The 14,480-nt window shown below is 42.8% G+C and overlaps 1 protein-coding gene across 3 annotated transcripts in view; it reads right to left on the bottom strand.

The window, feature by feature from the left end:
- The window catches only part of RSAD1 (radical S-adenosyl methionine domain containing 1), a 151,276-nt gene extending 142,949 nt beyond the window's left edge, over positions 1 to 8,327 (bottom strand). For 2 of the 3 annotated variants that reach the window (XM_078654455.1, XM_078654454.1), the window contains exon 1: positions 8,111 to 8,327. In XM_078654455.1, coding sequence (XP_078510581.1) covers positions 8,111 to 8,266 — 156 coding nt within the window. In that variant the 5' untranslated portion in view covers positions 8,267 to 8,327. The remainder of the gene's footprint in view (positions 1 to 8,110) is intronic. The other variant, XM_078654456.1, reaches the window with a different exon arrangement.
- Between the last annotated feature and the right edge of the window lie 6,153 nt (positions 8,328 to 14,480).

Consider the following 14,480-nt stretch of genomic DNA (forward strand, 5'->3'; position numbering starts at 1 on the left):
GATGTGGCTTAACAGACAGATTTTCCGGCTCCGGACCTTGGGCGTAGGCTGAACATCCTGTGATTCTGGGCAAATCACTTACTCCTCCCCTTGCTTGCTACAAATGAATGTGTCATGAAAAAAGTTGTGCTGATAAATGCCGCGGCCGCAGGATGTTTTTGCAAAATAACACACTCAGATCTTTTGAAGTGTAAGAAAGGGCGGAAACTAAATTACATCAGGGCCCGTGCTCATAGTTAAACACTTTGATCACATTTAAATATTTCTGATAATTGACGCGGGCGTGCTCTCTGCTCTGCCTCGCATTACTGAATCTAGATAGGATGTGGCTTAACGGCCAGATATGCCGGCTCCAGACCTTGGGCGTAGGCTGAATACCCTGTGATTCCGGCCAAATTACTTACTTCCCCCTTGCTTGCTACAAATGAATGTGTCATGTTCAAATCGCACGCAGGTCCCCATCAACGAAATAAGCCCCCACAACAGAGAAATTAGCCCCTAGCTCAGCAGCACACACAACTGCCAGGTAGCCAGTACGGCCCTGTTAAGGACTAGAATTTTGAAGAGTACTGGTAAGGATGTGAAATATTTAAAACTACACAAACGCACAGACTAACTCCTAAGAGAAAATAAGCAAGGACAAGTAACTACTCACCCAAGAGCCATCCATCACCAAACACATTTTCTTTTAGCTTTGAACAGATCAAATTTTGTTGAAATATGAATGCATCTTGTGTGGATCCAGGGTACTTCACTACGGCATTGGTGATGATGTTGTCTGCATCACAAATGATTTGTACATTAATGGAATGAAACATTTTACTGTTTCTGAAAATATGTTCCGACTCACTAGGGGGAGCAATGGCAATGTGGGTGCAGTCCACCACACCGATGACATTGGGAAAGCATGCCAATTTGTAAATGTCAGCCTTCAAGTTGCTCATCTCCATCTTTGTATTGGGGAAATAAATGACATTCCCTGCTCTTTTTACCAGAGCACAAAGAACCTGCTTCAGAACACGGCAAAATGTTGGCTGTGAAATGCCTCCTGCTGCTGCTACAGTGCTCTGGTACGACCCAGAGGCTAAGAAATGCAAGGAGCACAATAATTTCACATGGACTGGCACAGCATGTGTTCTTGAGGTGGCAGGTTCCAGATCAGGCTTCAGCTCCTGCAATAGATCTATGATTATTTTACTACACAGGTGATAGCGCTTGACAATGTCCTCCTCAGACATGTTAAAAATTGTTATACGGTTTCGGAAGACCCTTTCACCTCGTCTACGTTTACGTTCAGTTGCCAAATTATACTCCAATTCAGCTAGTCTGCGTCTCCTGATGGCCAGGATAAAAAATGCTGCCAAGGTCAGGAAGAAAAGCTGGCTGCAGAAAATAACTATGTCCCCTAAACAGGAACACACAGTTCTTCAAGTGTAGGTGAACATTAGAAGAAAAGAATATAATTGACAATTACATGTATTCCTTAGGACATCCTAAATGAGCTCCAATTGCATGGTCCATTTTAGTTTGTACCTTCAAGCTTTTCTTTTTTGAATTATTCTTTAAACGGATCTGCTTTTGCTCAAGTTTATTTCTAAGGTGTCCTGCACAGAATAATATTCATGCGTCTCTGCTCAGCAACCTATTGTGGACTTCATAACATGGGTCCCTCCCGAGAAACTGATGCCAGTTGAAACACTTGAGTGGTACATCGCAGACTTTTTGTGCAATCTTGCATTAACTTTTGCTTACACCAATCTGCCACTTTTGCAACACAGAAATTATTAACTTGACTCTTTGTCACTGTGATGGTTCCTTGGCTTTCTTCTATGACAGTTTTGACTTCATGACACAGCTTCATGACAGTTGATCCCAATTACAAAACATGTGTAGCCCTTCTACGACACCGTAACATGCTGTTGGTTTTCTCTTATGAATTGTCGGGAGACCCTTGAAAAATGCTGGCTGGACCCTTTGTTCGTCTTCAATGTCCTCGCCATGACACTCATTTATCATAAAATGGCGCCTTCTTAGCTTCATTTTACAAATGGGAAACAGTCATTTATTTTATATTCACCTGTGACTTAATGCTATTTTCTTGACCCCTTCTTTTAACACATAATTAACCTGCAACACACTTTTCCTCTCTTGCAAGTGCTCTTCGACAAAACTGCTGCACGTGCTGCTTTCTGAAAATAAGCTGAAGTCACTTGATATTCTCTTGTAATATGTTAACGTCCATTGGCAATTCTGTTAGTACTGGTACCAGTTATCCTTCTTGTACGAAAAGCTGGAGACAATTAGTGGTTGTAAGGTAAGGTAAGGTGCTAGTGTGTGACACCATAACATCCTTCTATAGCAAGTAAAATACTTGGGCCCGTTATTACAATAAATGTGCGTCCTTTGACCCAGTCCTGAAACATTAGCACCCCTTTGTTCCGTTACAACACATTCCCATTGACTAGCACAGTCCGCAAATGTGCACACTATATTAACGTTTTTTCATGCATTTTGGCTGTCTTGTAACGTTTGAACAATCCTTAGTACTCTAATTAGATGTCATATTTTCGAAAGCCAAGTCCGTCTCTTTTAATTACCGTGTTCCAAAGCGCACTCTGACATGCTATCGCTTGCTGGTGTCCTTTGGGTCTCTGTTACGACTATTCGTGTTCCTTGAAGAACCCTTGTGTGAACAGGTCCTTATTTCTTAGCATTCACTCTATCGGCATGTTTACAAGATCAGCGGTTTGCGGTACCCTGCAGTTCCTCGTTTATCTGCCACATTAGATGTCATCTGACATGTACTTAGACCGTGTCTGAATTTCTATCACGGGACACGTTACAAGTTAGTGGACATCCATTTGAAATCTTCAGCGTTTTCTTTAGAACAAATCGATAGTCCTAGCTCAGCGCAATCTTGGCAGGAAAGGTGCAACGTGCTTGTTTAGGAAAACCCTCTGCCTAAACCAATGGATGTTCAGGCCCGGCAGAGTTGGCCAAGAAGGATGACCCGCTGTCTCTTCCGTAGCATAAACAGGCCCTACAATAGGATCACTTGGCGACTATGTTTACAAGTGAATTCTATCGGGCATTTTGTATGAAGAAAATATCCAGTGACGCAGCAAAATCATGCAGCCTTCTATCTCCGAAACAAAACACAAAATAAACTGTGAGCGCAACAGCAAAATAGAATATTGAACAAGTCAGGGTCCCGGTCCGGCAGCCAATCACAGCGCGGCCCGGGGAATGACGTCACCAGCGCTGTCCATTACTGTACATTTCCTGAATGTTCTATGAAATCGATCACATTTTAAAATATTTGGCGGAAATTGTTCGTCGGTAGAATCGCTGTAGGCGGCATTCTTTACTTCTTGGCTAGAGACTATTTTATTTCAGCACGGTGTATAAGGCGTTTGTTTTATCCTAATGGGCCGTTTATGTCACTCACTACGACACCTTTTCAAGATGGAAGTCTCATTTTGAAAACAAGCTGGGAGGGGGGAGGTCTCCAGAGGAGGAGGGGGCCCTGGGCAGAGAGAGCCGCTGTCACCCGGTGTGAGGGCACAGAATGCCATGACGCTAAAAGGGGCGGTACTTAAAAAAACACTCGGAAACGCCCCCGAATCGCATCAAGGCGGGCCCTGAACTGAGTGACACTCCTCTCCTCCAATGGCTGGCCAGCATTTACGAGGCCAGCCAATGGAGAAGAGGGGCGTGTTCAGGCCCCCATACTACACACTTACGCAGTGCGACGGTAGCCTCAACCTAAAAACGTACAGTAGCTGAATAGCCAGCGAACAGTTTAGCCTTGGCTGATTTTCTCGTCTCTCTCAGTGCTTGCTTCTTATTCAATGTTTTTTCTTTCTCGTACTGTGTTTGTTTGTCCTCTAGAGCATAGCTTCTTTTCCATTCGTTTGACCCGATTGACTGCTCACATTCAGGGAATTTTTTTTCTTTAAGCACTTCATGGTTGCAGTCCTGCTCTCCATTTCGTGTACTGATGCTCCATCAAATACCTCCCCTATCCTGTGCACATCAAGTTGCTCCCTTCTTCACCTTATCCAGTGCTTCTCCCAAACCCACCCTTCCCATCCCAGGCTGCTTCATTTGTGAAATGTGCTTCTGCACAAGTTTGAGTAGTTTTAAAAAATGTTTTATTTACAGCTCCAAGTCGTATGTGCCACCTTGGATAGCTAATATGAAATAAATGTCAGCTGCTTCATGCCGTGTGTGTAGCGGTGTATGCATGCGCATGTCATCAAGGCACACTGCTATAGCATCATACGTACATGCACGTACACATCACTGTGCCATTTTGAGGTCTTGTCTATGCAGCACATACACTGTGCTGCGAGAGGCATTGTTTTAAATCCAGTGGGCTTAAAACCCTAACACAGCATACCATTAATTTATTTCCAATCGTTTGATTGCTTAACTCCTGTGGGCTTCCCTTCCTTTCTTGTGTTAGCTCTTCTCTGAAGCATGAAACAAGTATGTGTACTTACTCGTCCTTGTTCTTCTCCGCCTTTTTGCAACGCACTATGTCCACTCCATACAAGTCCACTCTACGCCACTCCACTCCACTCTACACCACTGCTCTGCGCCATGCCATTTCAGTCTACGCCACATAATGCCACTCTGCTCTAAATAACTCCACAGAATGCCACTCTACAGTGCACCGCTCTACTCTATGCCACGCCACCCCACTATACTTTATGCCTCTCAATGCCGTAGTACGCCACTCTACTCGACTCCACAAAATCCCTTCCTTGCCATTACACTCCATGGCACTCTACTTCACACCACTTCACTGCATCCCAATCTATGTCACTCTATGGCACTCCTCTTCATGCCTCTATACCATATGCCACTCTAGTCAAATCTATAACACTCCACAGAATGCCACTCTACAGCACTCCACTCTACGCCATCATCTCTACACCACTCTACTCTAGTCAACCCCACTCCACTCAATGCCACTGCACACCACTCTACTGCACACCACTCTACTCCAGTCTCCTCGATGCCACTAAGTTTCAGCCATGCTGCTGTACCACAGGGCTTAAAGACATTGGAAAAACCAATAGCTCTCACACAGGCAAGACCTTGCCATTGCTCCTTTCTTATGTTGGCAAAAAGTATTTCTTTTTGGCAATGCTGCATAGCATTGGTAAACTTTGGCACAGACAATAGGTCAAAAGGTCGACATCTACTGGCTTTGTCAATGCTTGTTTAATGTTGGTGAGGGGACCGGCAGCTCCCCCACCAATTAAGTTTAACAAAACCAATGACATAACAAAACCAGCACTGACAGGGCCAAAAGGCTGGCAGATAGTGCAATACATACTGGCTTTGGCAAAGCTTGTTTTATTATGTAAAAACGTCTGTTAACATGTGCCCAAAAACGGTTTCTTTTTTTTTTTTCAGTAGCATTGGCCGGGGTTAGGAGAGAGTACCATTGAAGAACTGAATAGGTGACGAGTGACTGCGTTTTTCGAAAAAATATAGAACGTGCGTCAACTGGCCTTTTTTACTGATGCAGAATAGACAAACATGCATTCTAACAGAAGGAGAAATATTCAACGAAACAGCCAACCGAAAGAGGATACTTAAGTACCCCTATGGGCTCATCCAAGAATTGATTGACAAGGTCCCAAACTAATGGTCCTGTCCAGGACGCCAACATTTTTATGGAGTCTGACCCAAGGCCCACGTCATGTGTACATTGGGGCCCACCAGTAGGGGGGGGGGGGAAGCATCGACCACAGACAAAGGAATGGTGTGATAAAGGCCGCTGTATTGGAATCAGGTGCACCCTATAGATTTCCTTCCTTGGCCTGTGCCGCACAAAACTATACTGTAGTAAAAATGATGAAGGGTCCAAACACCAGATGTCTTGTATCAGGAATAGACTTTAATCTCGTATGCAGGGAACAGCTTAACAACCACACTGGCATGTAAGGAGGCATACAACATATACCTCACAAAATAAACAAATGCCTGACAACCCCCCAGGCCCCACCCCTAAAGCGGATCCCCAACCTTGCAACATCATACAACAACCCATCTGTAACATCCCCCCTACCTACCAACTGTAAGTGACCTCAGTGCCCCCCACCACCTACCAAAACAGTCCAGGCATCCTGCAAATACCTCCATCCCTTAACTAGGAGAAGCGCTACCACGAGACCAGCACAGGCACCTGTTCCAGCGACACAACAAACTTCCCCCTTGACCAACAAAACCACTGGTGCACCCTCTTCCAACAAAAACCCCTTCAAACCAACCAAAATTCCACAACTATCCCAAGAAATCCCACTAAGATAGGGAGGGAGGGAGGGAAAAAAGCTCGTACCCCCAACTGCCTAGCCAGCTGTTGTGTCACTGCACACCAAAATGGTGGGCAGTGACACAAAATGTCCGGTCAAATACCCACCCAGCCCAAACCAAGCCCAAAAGCAGCCCAACAGACCTCCCACCAGCCCAAGCAGCCCAAAGAACCTTTTGCTGTTCCCCAGCACCCCCCTCCCCCCTACCGCCCCAAAACTACCCGGGGGGGCACAGGCCTCCCGCTGTTCGGCCGCCCCCCCAAATCCCCATTCTATTTAAGCAAATATTGAAAAGAAATGGGTCTTGGCTAAAGCCAGACTTACAAGGAAACTGTCCAAAAGTATTTTTATTTACATAACAACCACACGAAGAAAGCAGCACTATTTCTTTCTGAAAACCCTTGCTAAAAACCCTGAATCAAATAACGGAATAAGAATAATGGTCAACAAAATACACTTTTACTGACTCAACCAATAGACATCAATGGGAATTTGCGGCATATCACAACTCTGAACAGTTTTTTATGCCCAAGATCATGTAGATGAAGGGCAACAAACACAATAGCAAACATCAGCAATTTATTACATCCTTTTTAGTTCATGTCCCCTTTCTAAGTAGGAATAAGTCTCCCAGATTGAGTAATATACAAAACCGCACAATGAGGAAATATAAAAAACAGAACTGACTTCTGAGTTAGTGAGATCAGATTTTCACACAATATAGTAGGTTTTCTAACAGTATAAAACTATTTCTGTCGTTCAGCAAAATGCCCGAGGCAAATCTGTCATGAAGGCCAGCCTCCAACCTCTCTTGCATCACTTCTTTTTATTAACTTATTGATGTGCTGGGCGCCCCCTAAACAAGACCCATCTTCGATTTCTTCCTGAAAATCTGGATGTGTCACTCTCACTGGCTATTCTACCTAAGATCAACTGTGACTTTTACCCTTGTCAGGACATTGTGCTCCACTATCTCCAGTCTTAGCGTAGGAGCCGCCACTGCATAATAATGTTTAATTCACAGTCTAATATTCTCAGAGTTGAAACATTTTCAATTCTAATTATTCCAAACAAAATTATTGTTGTTACTAATTTATCTATACTGCCAAAATGCATTGGTAAAGTCAATAGGTCAGGCTTGAATTAAGGGTTTGCGCTTGGTTGTGTGTTGGGTCTAGATTCGATAAAAGAAACCTCACAAGAGCTCAAATAGTCTTCAAAAGCCATGCGGTTTGAACCACAGGATTTTAATTCACGTTTTATGCCACGCCTTTTGAAAGGATTCTAAGTTATTGATCTTTGGCCATGACCCTTTTAGAGCCCACCACACCATTTTCATCCTATTTAAAGTAGTGATTTAAACTCATGTTCGCTCAAAATAGTCTGTTTCCGCATTAAACGCTCAAAATATTCATGCAATGCATTTAAATAGAAAGTCGAAGTTGGACCATCAATTCGGTGTCAGGGAACAATTATACGACTTTGCAAGTTGAGCTGGTATTCCCTACTCCCCAAGTGTGCAGGTAAACACTATTTAGAAGATACCTTCCATCGAGGCACAACGAGGTTCCCTTCCTTAAACTTACTTGCCCCTCATGCGACTCTGCAATAGTTCTCTTGTTAGTACCCTCTCCCCGCGCACCACACAACCCTAGCTCATAAAAGGCCGTATTTACAACTCCCTCCACACTTAAATGCACATGCCCTTTGCCCATGCCGCTTCTTCGCATGCCCCTCCCGCAGTCACAAAGTTATCTGTTTGACTGCTTTCGCTCACTCACGTGCACATATGCGGCTGCAGACTCATGTTGCTTCAGCGCTAGCCTCTTCTTTTCATCCCCATCCATGCTCTTCTGTCCACCGTACCACGCCACTGAGCATCTCGGAATCCCGGGGGAGAGCAGGGCCTTTCCCAGGCAGCCACATCTCAGGGACATGGGAAGAACGGCGCAGAGTCAACCTACAGAAACATGAATGCAGCTGTGCATTGCTTATCTCAAACTGAAAGTAGGCGCAACATTCTGTAGAAAGAAGCCCTAGAAGCCCATCTCCACATAATGATATGAACTGGTTTCAAAATAATACTAATTTGTGTAAACAAATATTAAGTCATCTTTTAATAAAAGATCATAATTATTATTACATGTTAATGCATTTGAAATACATCTCTTAAATTACAGAAATAATACATGCATACTCTTTTAGTAACCCTTGTTATTTACAATGTTTAGAGACGGTAAGTATGTCGCTCTAGGGGCAACATTATTGTCGTTATTATTCCAAGTATGTTTTATCCAATAGTATTAACACGACAATAGATAAAATGTGTGTGAAGGTGATTGCATTTACTTTTAACGTTTTCCAAATGTAGGCCTTGATTTCAAAATGCTTGGTGCTGCATGCAGCTACCTTTTTAACATGTTATCTTTAGTCTCTGTCACACAGGCTATTCATGCATGAGCAACTTTGAAAACACTGCTTAAAATACTTAAGGTCACTTTCCCAGGTACAGAATGCGGATTCTTTCCTTATTACTCTGTAGCACAGTGAACTTTTGAGAGTGAATTGTTTCAAGGCCTCGCCTATTGGGAACACGGTGATTCTTGTCCTTTTAAATTATGTACAGATTGCAATATTTGTACTTCGGTGTTTGAAGGGAAACTGGGATAATTGCAATATATGAATCTGTGGCATAGTGCTATATAGTGGGATTTCAGAAACTACATTGTTCTTTCTTTAACCTGATTGGTCCAATTTATGTGATTTTAAAGTAATCATATTCATGTATGGTGTTTATTTTATTTTGCATTATAAAAGAAGGGCATTCTTGAGGTTTGTGGGCTCCTTTGGATTTTAAGAGTCAACACTACGCGGCCTGACCTCTAAAAAATTTACTTTGATTAATTCCTTAGAGCTGAACTATATCTAGTTCTACTTGTTCATTTCCGCCATTTTATTCTGAGCATCATCCGATCTTATTTAAATGTTTAATTGACTGATTCAAAACATTTGTCTTCTGTAATGATCTGAATCCTTAAATAACTCTTTATGGTTTCATCTTAAATTCTTGTCTAGTTTCCATTATTAAGTCTAATATGCTTTACTATTTTCACTGTCATTTGCTTTGAAATTCGTTGGACAGGTTCAGTTGAGGAGCAATCAACCACTTATGGGATTAACACTGTTCTCTGTGGCTCATTGCTTCCCCTTCTTCCTTTAAGGCACAAGAAAATATTCAGCAAATGTGTGCGGTCCTGGAGAAACATGGGGTTCTCCTCAACTTGGAAAAGTCCCATTTGTCCCCTTCACGTTGGCTCCAGTTCATTGGGGCAGTGTTTCCGATGGCTCTGGGGCAAGTACGGTTGTCAGAAGAGCAGAGATGGAGATTGATGTCTCATTTGGAGTTTCGTCTGGCCCAAGACTTGGTTCCTGTGAGAACTTGGTTGCAGAGTCAGAAGGATATGACTTTGAATCTGGCAATCATCTCTTGGAGCTGTTTACATGTGTTTCCTCTGGTCCTCCGCTTGATGCAGGATTGGAATCCGATGTCACAGGATTAAGATTTAAGAGTTAGGTAGGGCTTACGGTTATATGGCATGCTGGGATAAGGGTGGCCATATTGGGTGTAATATTCTAGTTGGTTAAGGTAATCAATTTCTGTGGGAACAGAGGACTGCTCATGCAGTAAGGACTGAAACGAGGAAGACCTGTAGTAGACGGAGTAATTATGTTTACCGGTAACTAACCGGGCCTTCCATCCTATGTAGCACAACATTGTAGGCCATTAAATCCAAACAGAGGTTCTTAGACCCGTGCACATCCTGATCCCAAGCTTTTGAAAGTTCACGTAACAAGGGACATAAGAAGACACATGAAACACAGCCTTGCCCAGGTTGACGCGATTTGGTCGAACAAGGGAGCTGTGACTGCTACCAGACCTTCTGCTACGTAGTGTACAATTAGCCACCAGATGGGTTTCTCTTTGGACAGCACATATCAGTGTTTCTTTCAGGATTACTTCAGAGTGAGGGCTACGGGCAGAAAACATGTGTTATAATGATACGTTTTTACATATCAATTGCGTTGCCAAAAGCAATTCACCACAGAAACAGTCTATGTTATATGCATATATAATTCAAATAGAACTACAACTACCATACTAGCTGGATTCTGATATAAATGCAAGTAGATAAGAGCGGAACATGTGAAGTGATTAGTCAAAATAACATTACATTTTTAATGCACATGCTTAAGTGGCTGTTGGTAGTTTGTTTTGATGTTGTTTAGGTCTCGCCTAACTATTGCGTAAGCCATCGCTATGCGAGAAATATAGAGGTGCTCCAGGAAAGCTTACCAAGAGGGCTTTGGAATGCGGATTATGGACAGTGCATGTGCGCCGGGCTCATAAAAGGCCGTATTTACAACTCCCTCCACACTTAAATGCACATGCCCTTCGCCCATGCCGCTTCTTCGCATGCCCCTCCCGCAGTCACAAAGTTATCTGTTTGACTGCTTTCGCTCACTCACGTGCACATATGCGGCTGCAGACTCATGTTGCTTCAGCGCTAGCCTCTTCTTTTCATCCCCATCCATGCTCTTCTGTCCACCGTACCACGCCACTGAGCATCTCGGAATCCCGGGGGAGAGCAGGGCCTTTCCCAGGCAGCCACATCTCAGGGACATGGAAAGAACGGCGCAGAGTCAACCTACAGAAACATGAATGCAGCTGTGCATTGCTTATCTCAAACTGAAAGTAGGCGCAACATTCTGTAGAAAGAAGCCCTAGAAGCCCATCTCCACATAATGATATGAACTGGTTTCAAAATAATACTAATTTGTGTAAACAAATATTAAGTCATCTTTTAATAAAAGATCATAATTATTATTACATGTTAATGCATTTGAAATACATCTCTTAAATTACAGAAATAATACATGCATACTCTTTTAGTAACCCTTGTTATTTACAATGTTTAGAGACGGTAAGTATGTCGCTCTAGGGGCAACATTATTGTCGTTATTATTCCAAGTATGTTTTATCCAATAGTATTAACACGACAATAGATAAAATGTGTGTGAAGGTGATTGCATTTACTTTTAACGTTTTCCAAATGTAGGCCTTGATTTCAAAATGCTTGGTGCTGCATGCAGCTACCTTTTTAACATGTTATCTTTAGTCTCTGTCACACAGGCTATTCATGCATGAGCAACTTTGAAAACACTGCTTAAAATACTTAAGGTCACTTTCCCAGGTACAGAATGCGGATTCTTTCCTTATTACTCTGTAGCACAGTGAACTTTTGAGAGTGAATTGTTTCAAGGCCTCGCCTATTGGGAACACGGTGATTCTTGTCCTTTTAAATTATGTACAGATTGCAATATTTGTACTTCGGTGTTTGAAGGGAAACTGGGATAATTGCAATATATGAATCTGTGGGATAGTGCTATATAGTGGGATTTCAGAAACTACATTGTTCTTTCTTTAACCTGATTGGTCCAATTTATGTGATTTTAAAGTAATCATATTCATGTATGGTGTTTATTTTATTTTGCATTATAAAAGAAGGGCATTCTTGAGGTTTGTGGGCTCCTTTGGATTTTAAGAGTCAACACTACGCGGCCTGACCTCTAAAAAATTTACTTTGATTAATTCCTTAGAGCTGAACTATATCTAGTTCTACTTGTTCATTTCCGCCATTTTATTCTGAGCATCATCCGATCTTATTTAAATGTTTAATTGACTGATTCAAAACATTTGTCTTCTGTAATGATCTGAATCCTTAAATAACTCTTTATGGTTTCATCTTAAATTCTTGTCTAGTTTCCATTATTAAGTCTAATATGCTTTACTATTTTCACTGTCATTTGCTTTGAAATTCGTTGGACAGGTTCAGTTGAGGAGCAATCAACCACTTATGGGATTAACACTGTTCTCTGTGGCTCATTGCTTCTCCTTCTTCCTTTAAGGCACAAGAAAATATTCAGCATATGTGTGCGGTCCTGGAGAAACATGGGGTTCTCCTCAACTTGGAAAAGTCCCATTTGTCCCCTTCACGTTGGCTCCAGTTCATTGGGGCAGTGTTTCCGATGGCTCTGGGGCAAGTACGGTTGTCAGAAGAGCAGAGATGGAGATTGATGTCTCATTTGGAGTTTCGTCTGGCCCAAGACTTGGTTCCTGTGAGAACTTGGTTGCAGAGTCAGAGGGATATGACTTTGAATCTGGCAATCATCTCTTGGAGCTGTTTACATGTGTTTCCTCTGGTCCTCCGCTTGATGCAGGATTGGAATCCGATGTCACAGGATTAAGATTTAAGAGTTAGGTAGGGCTTACGGTTATATGGCATGCTGGGATAAGGGTGGCCATATTGGGTGTAATATTCTAGTTGGTTAAGGTAATCAATTTCTGTGGGAACAGAGGACTGCTCATGCAGTAAGGACTGAAACGAGGAAGACCTGTAGTAGACGGAGTAATTATGTTTACCGGTAACTAACCGGGCCTTCCATCCTATGTAGCACAACATTGTAGGCCATTAAATCCAAACAGAGGTTCTTAGACCCGTGTACATTTCCTGATCCCAAGCTTTTGAAAGTTCACGTAACAAGGGACATAAGAAGACACATGAAACACAGCCTTGCCCAGGTTGACGCGATTTGGTCGAACAAGGGAGCTGTGACTGCTACCAGACCTTCTGCTACGTAGTGTACAATTAGCCACCAGATGGGTTTCTCTTTGGACAGCACATATCAGTGTTTCTTTCAGGATTACTTCAGAGTGAGGGCTACGGGCAGAAAACATGTGTTATAATGATACGTTTTTACATATCAATTGCGTTGCCAAAAGCAATTCACCACAGAAACAGTCTATGTTATATGCATATATAATTCAAATAGAACTACAACTACCATACTAGCTGGATTCTGATATAAATGCAAGTAGATAAGAGCGGAACATGTGAAGTGATTAGTCAAAATAACATTACATTTTTAATGCACATGCTTAAGTGGCTGTTGGTAGTTTGTTTTGATGTTTTTTAGGTCTCGCCTAACTATTGCGTAAGCCATCGCTATGCGAGAAATATAGAGGTGCTCCAGGAAAGCTTACCAAGAGGGCTTTGGAATGCGGATTATGGACAGTGCATGTGCGCCGGGCGCGCACTTGCCATTTGCTTCCCCCCCCATCAGACTTGAAAGGAAGCCGCTCGCACACCACTATTTGTCTGAGCCTCGGCATCAGACTTCAAAGGAATACGCTCCCCCCCCCGCCCCACCACAGCAATGCCGAGAGGTTGTTTACTTTTGCCACCATTTCTTTTGACTTTCAAAGTCCCTCGTCAGTGCTTGTTTATTTTTGCTTTCACTACGTTCTTTCATTTTATTATGGCGCACTTGCACCTTTCTGTTGTGCACTCGGCACCCAAACATGTTTTTTTTATATTTAAATTAACAACACTGCAGGCTATTTAAATTAACAACACTGAACGCTCGACAATGGCGCCTGCCTCCTGCAGCCCCCTCCCGCCCCAGATGCTGCTCTTACAAGTACAGCCAAATATTTCAGTATTTTGCTTTCACTTTATAATGGCGCACTCGCACCTTTCCTTTGTTGTGCACCTCATAGTTGTCTTTTTTATTTATTTAAATTAGCACGGTGCATGCTTAACAATGGCGCCTGCAGCCTGTGTGCGCCCCCTCTCTCTCCCGGGCGCCAAGCTTTAGGTTACATATCAGTATTAAAGAAAACTCTACTCCCGAAGAGTTTGAGATCAAGGAGAAAGGTCATAGTAAAGTTGTGCTGTTTTTCTTTCTAATCGTTCCAAACCAGACGACACCGCTATTTAAGGGTAGTGCAGCGGGCCTAACGTAGCAGCCTGCAAAGTGAGCTTGTAGTCAGCAAATATCATGCTATAATATTGTGAAAATAGCTTACCTGGTAAAATACTTGCTACGGATGGCTGTGGTTAAGCTCTGCTCGAAGGTCAAAATCATAATGACCCTGAGTGTTTAAGTGTTTTCTGCAGAGCATCGCGTGTGATGTGCAAATCTTATTTGTCTGAGCCTCGGCATCAGACTTCAAAGGAATGCGCTCCCGCCCCGCCCCCGCTACAGCAATGCCGAGAGCTTGTTTACTTTTGCTACCATTCCTTTTGACTT

This window comes from Lissotriton helveticus, chromosome 7, assembly GCF_964261635.1.
Source record: "Lissotriton helveticus chromosome 7, aLisHel1.1, whole genome shotgun sequence".
Taxonomy (NCBI): domain Eukaryota; kingdom Metazoa; phylum Chordata; class Amphibia; order Caudata; family Salamandridae; genus Lissotriton; species Lissotriton helveticus.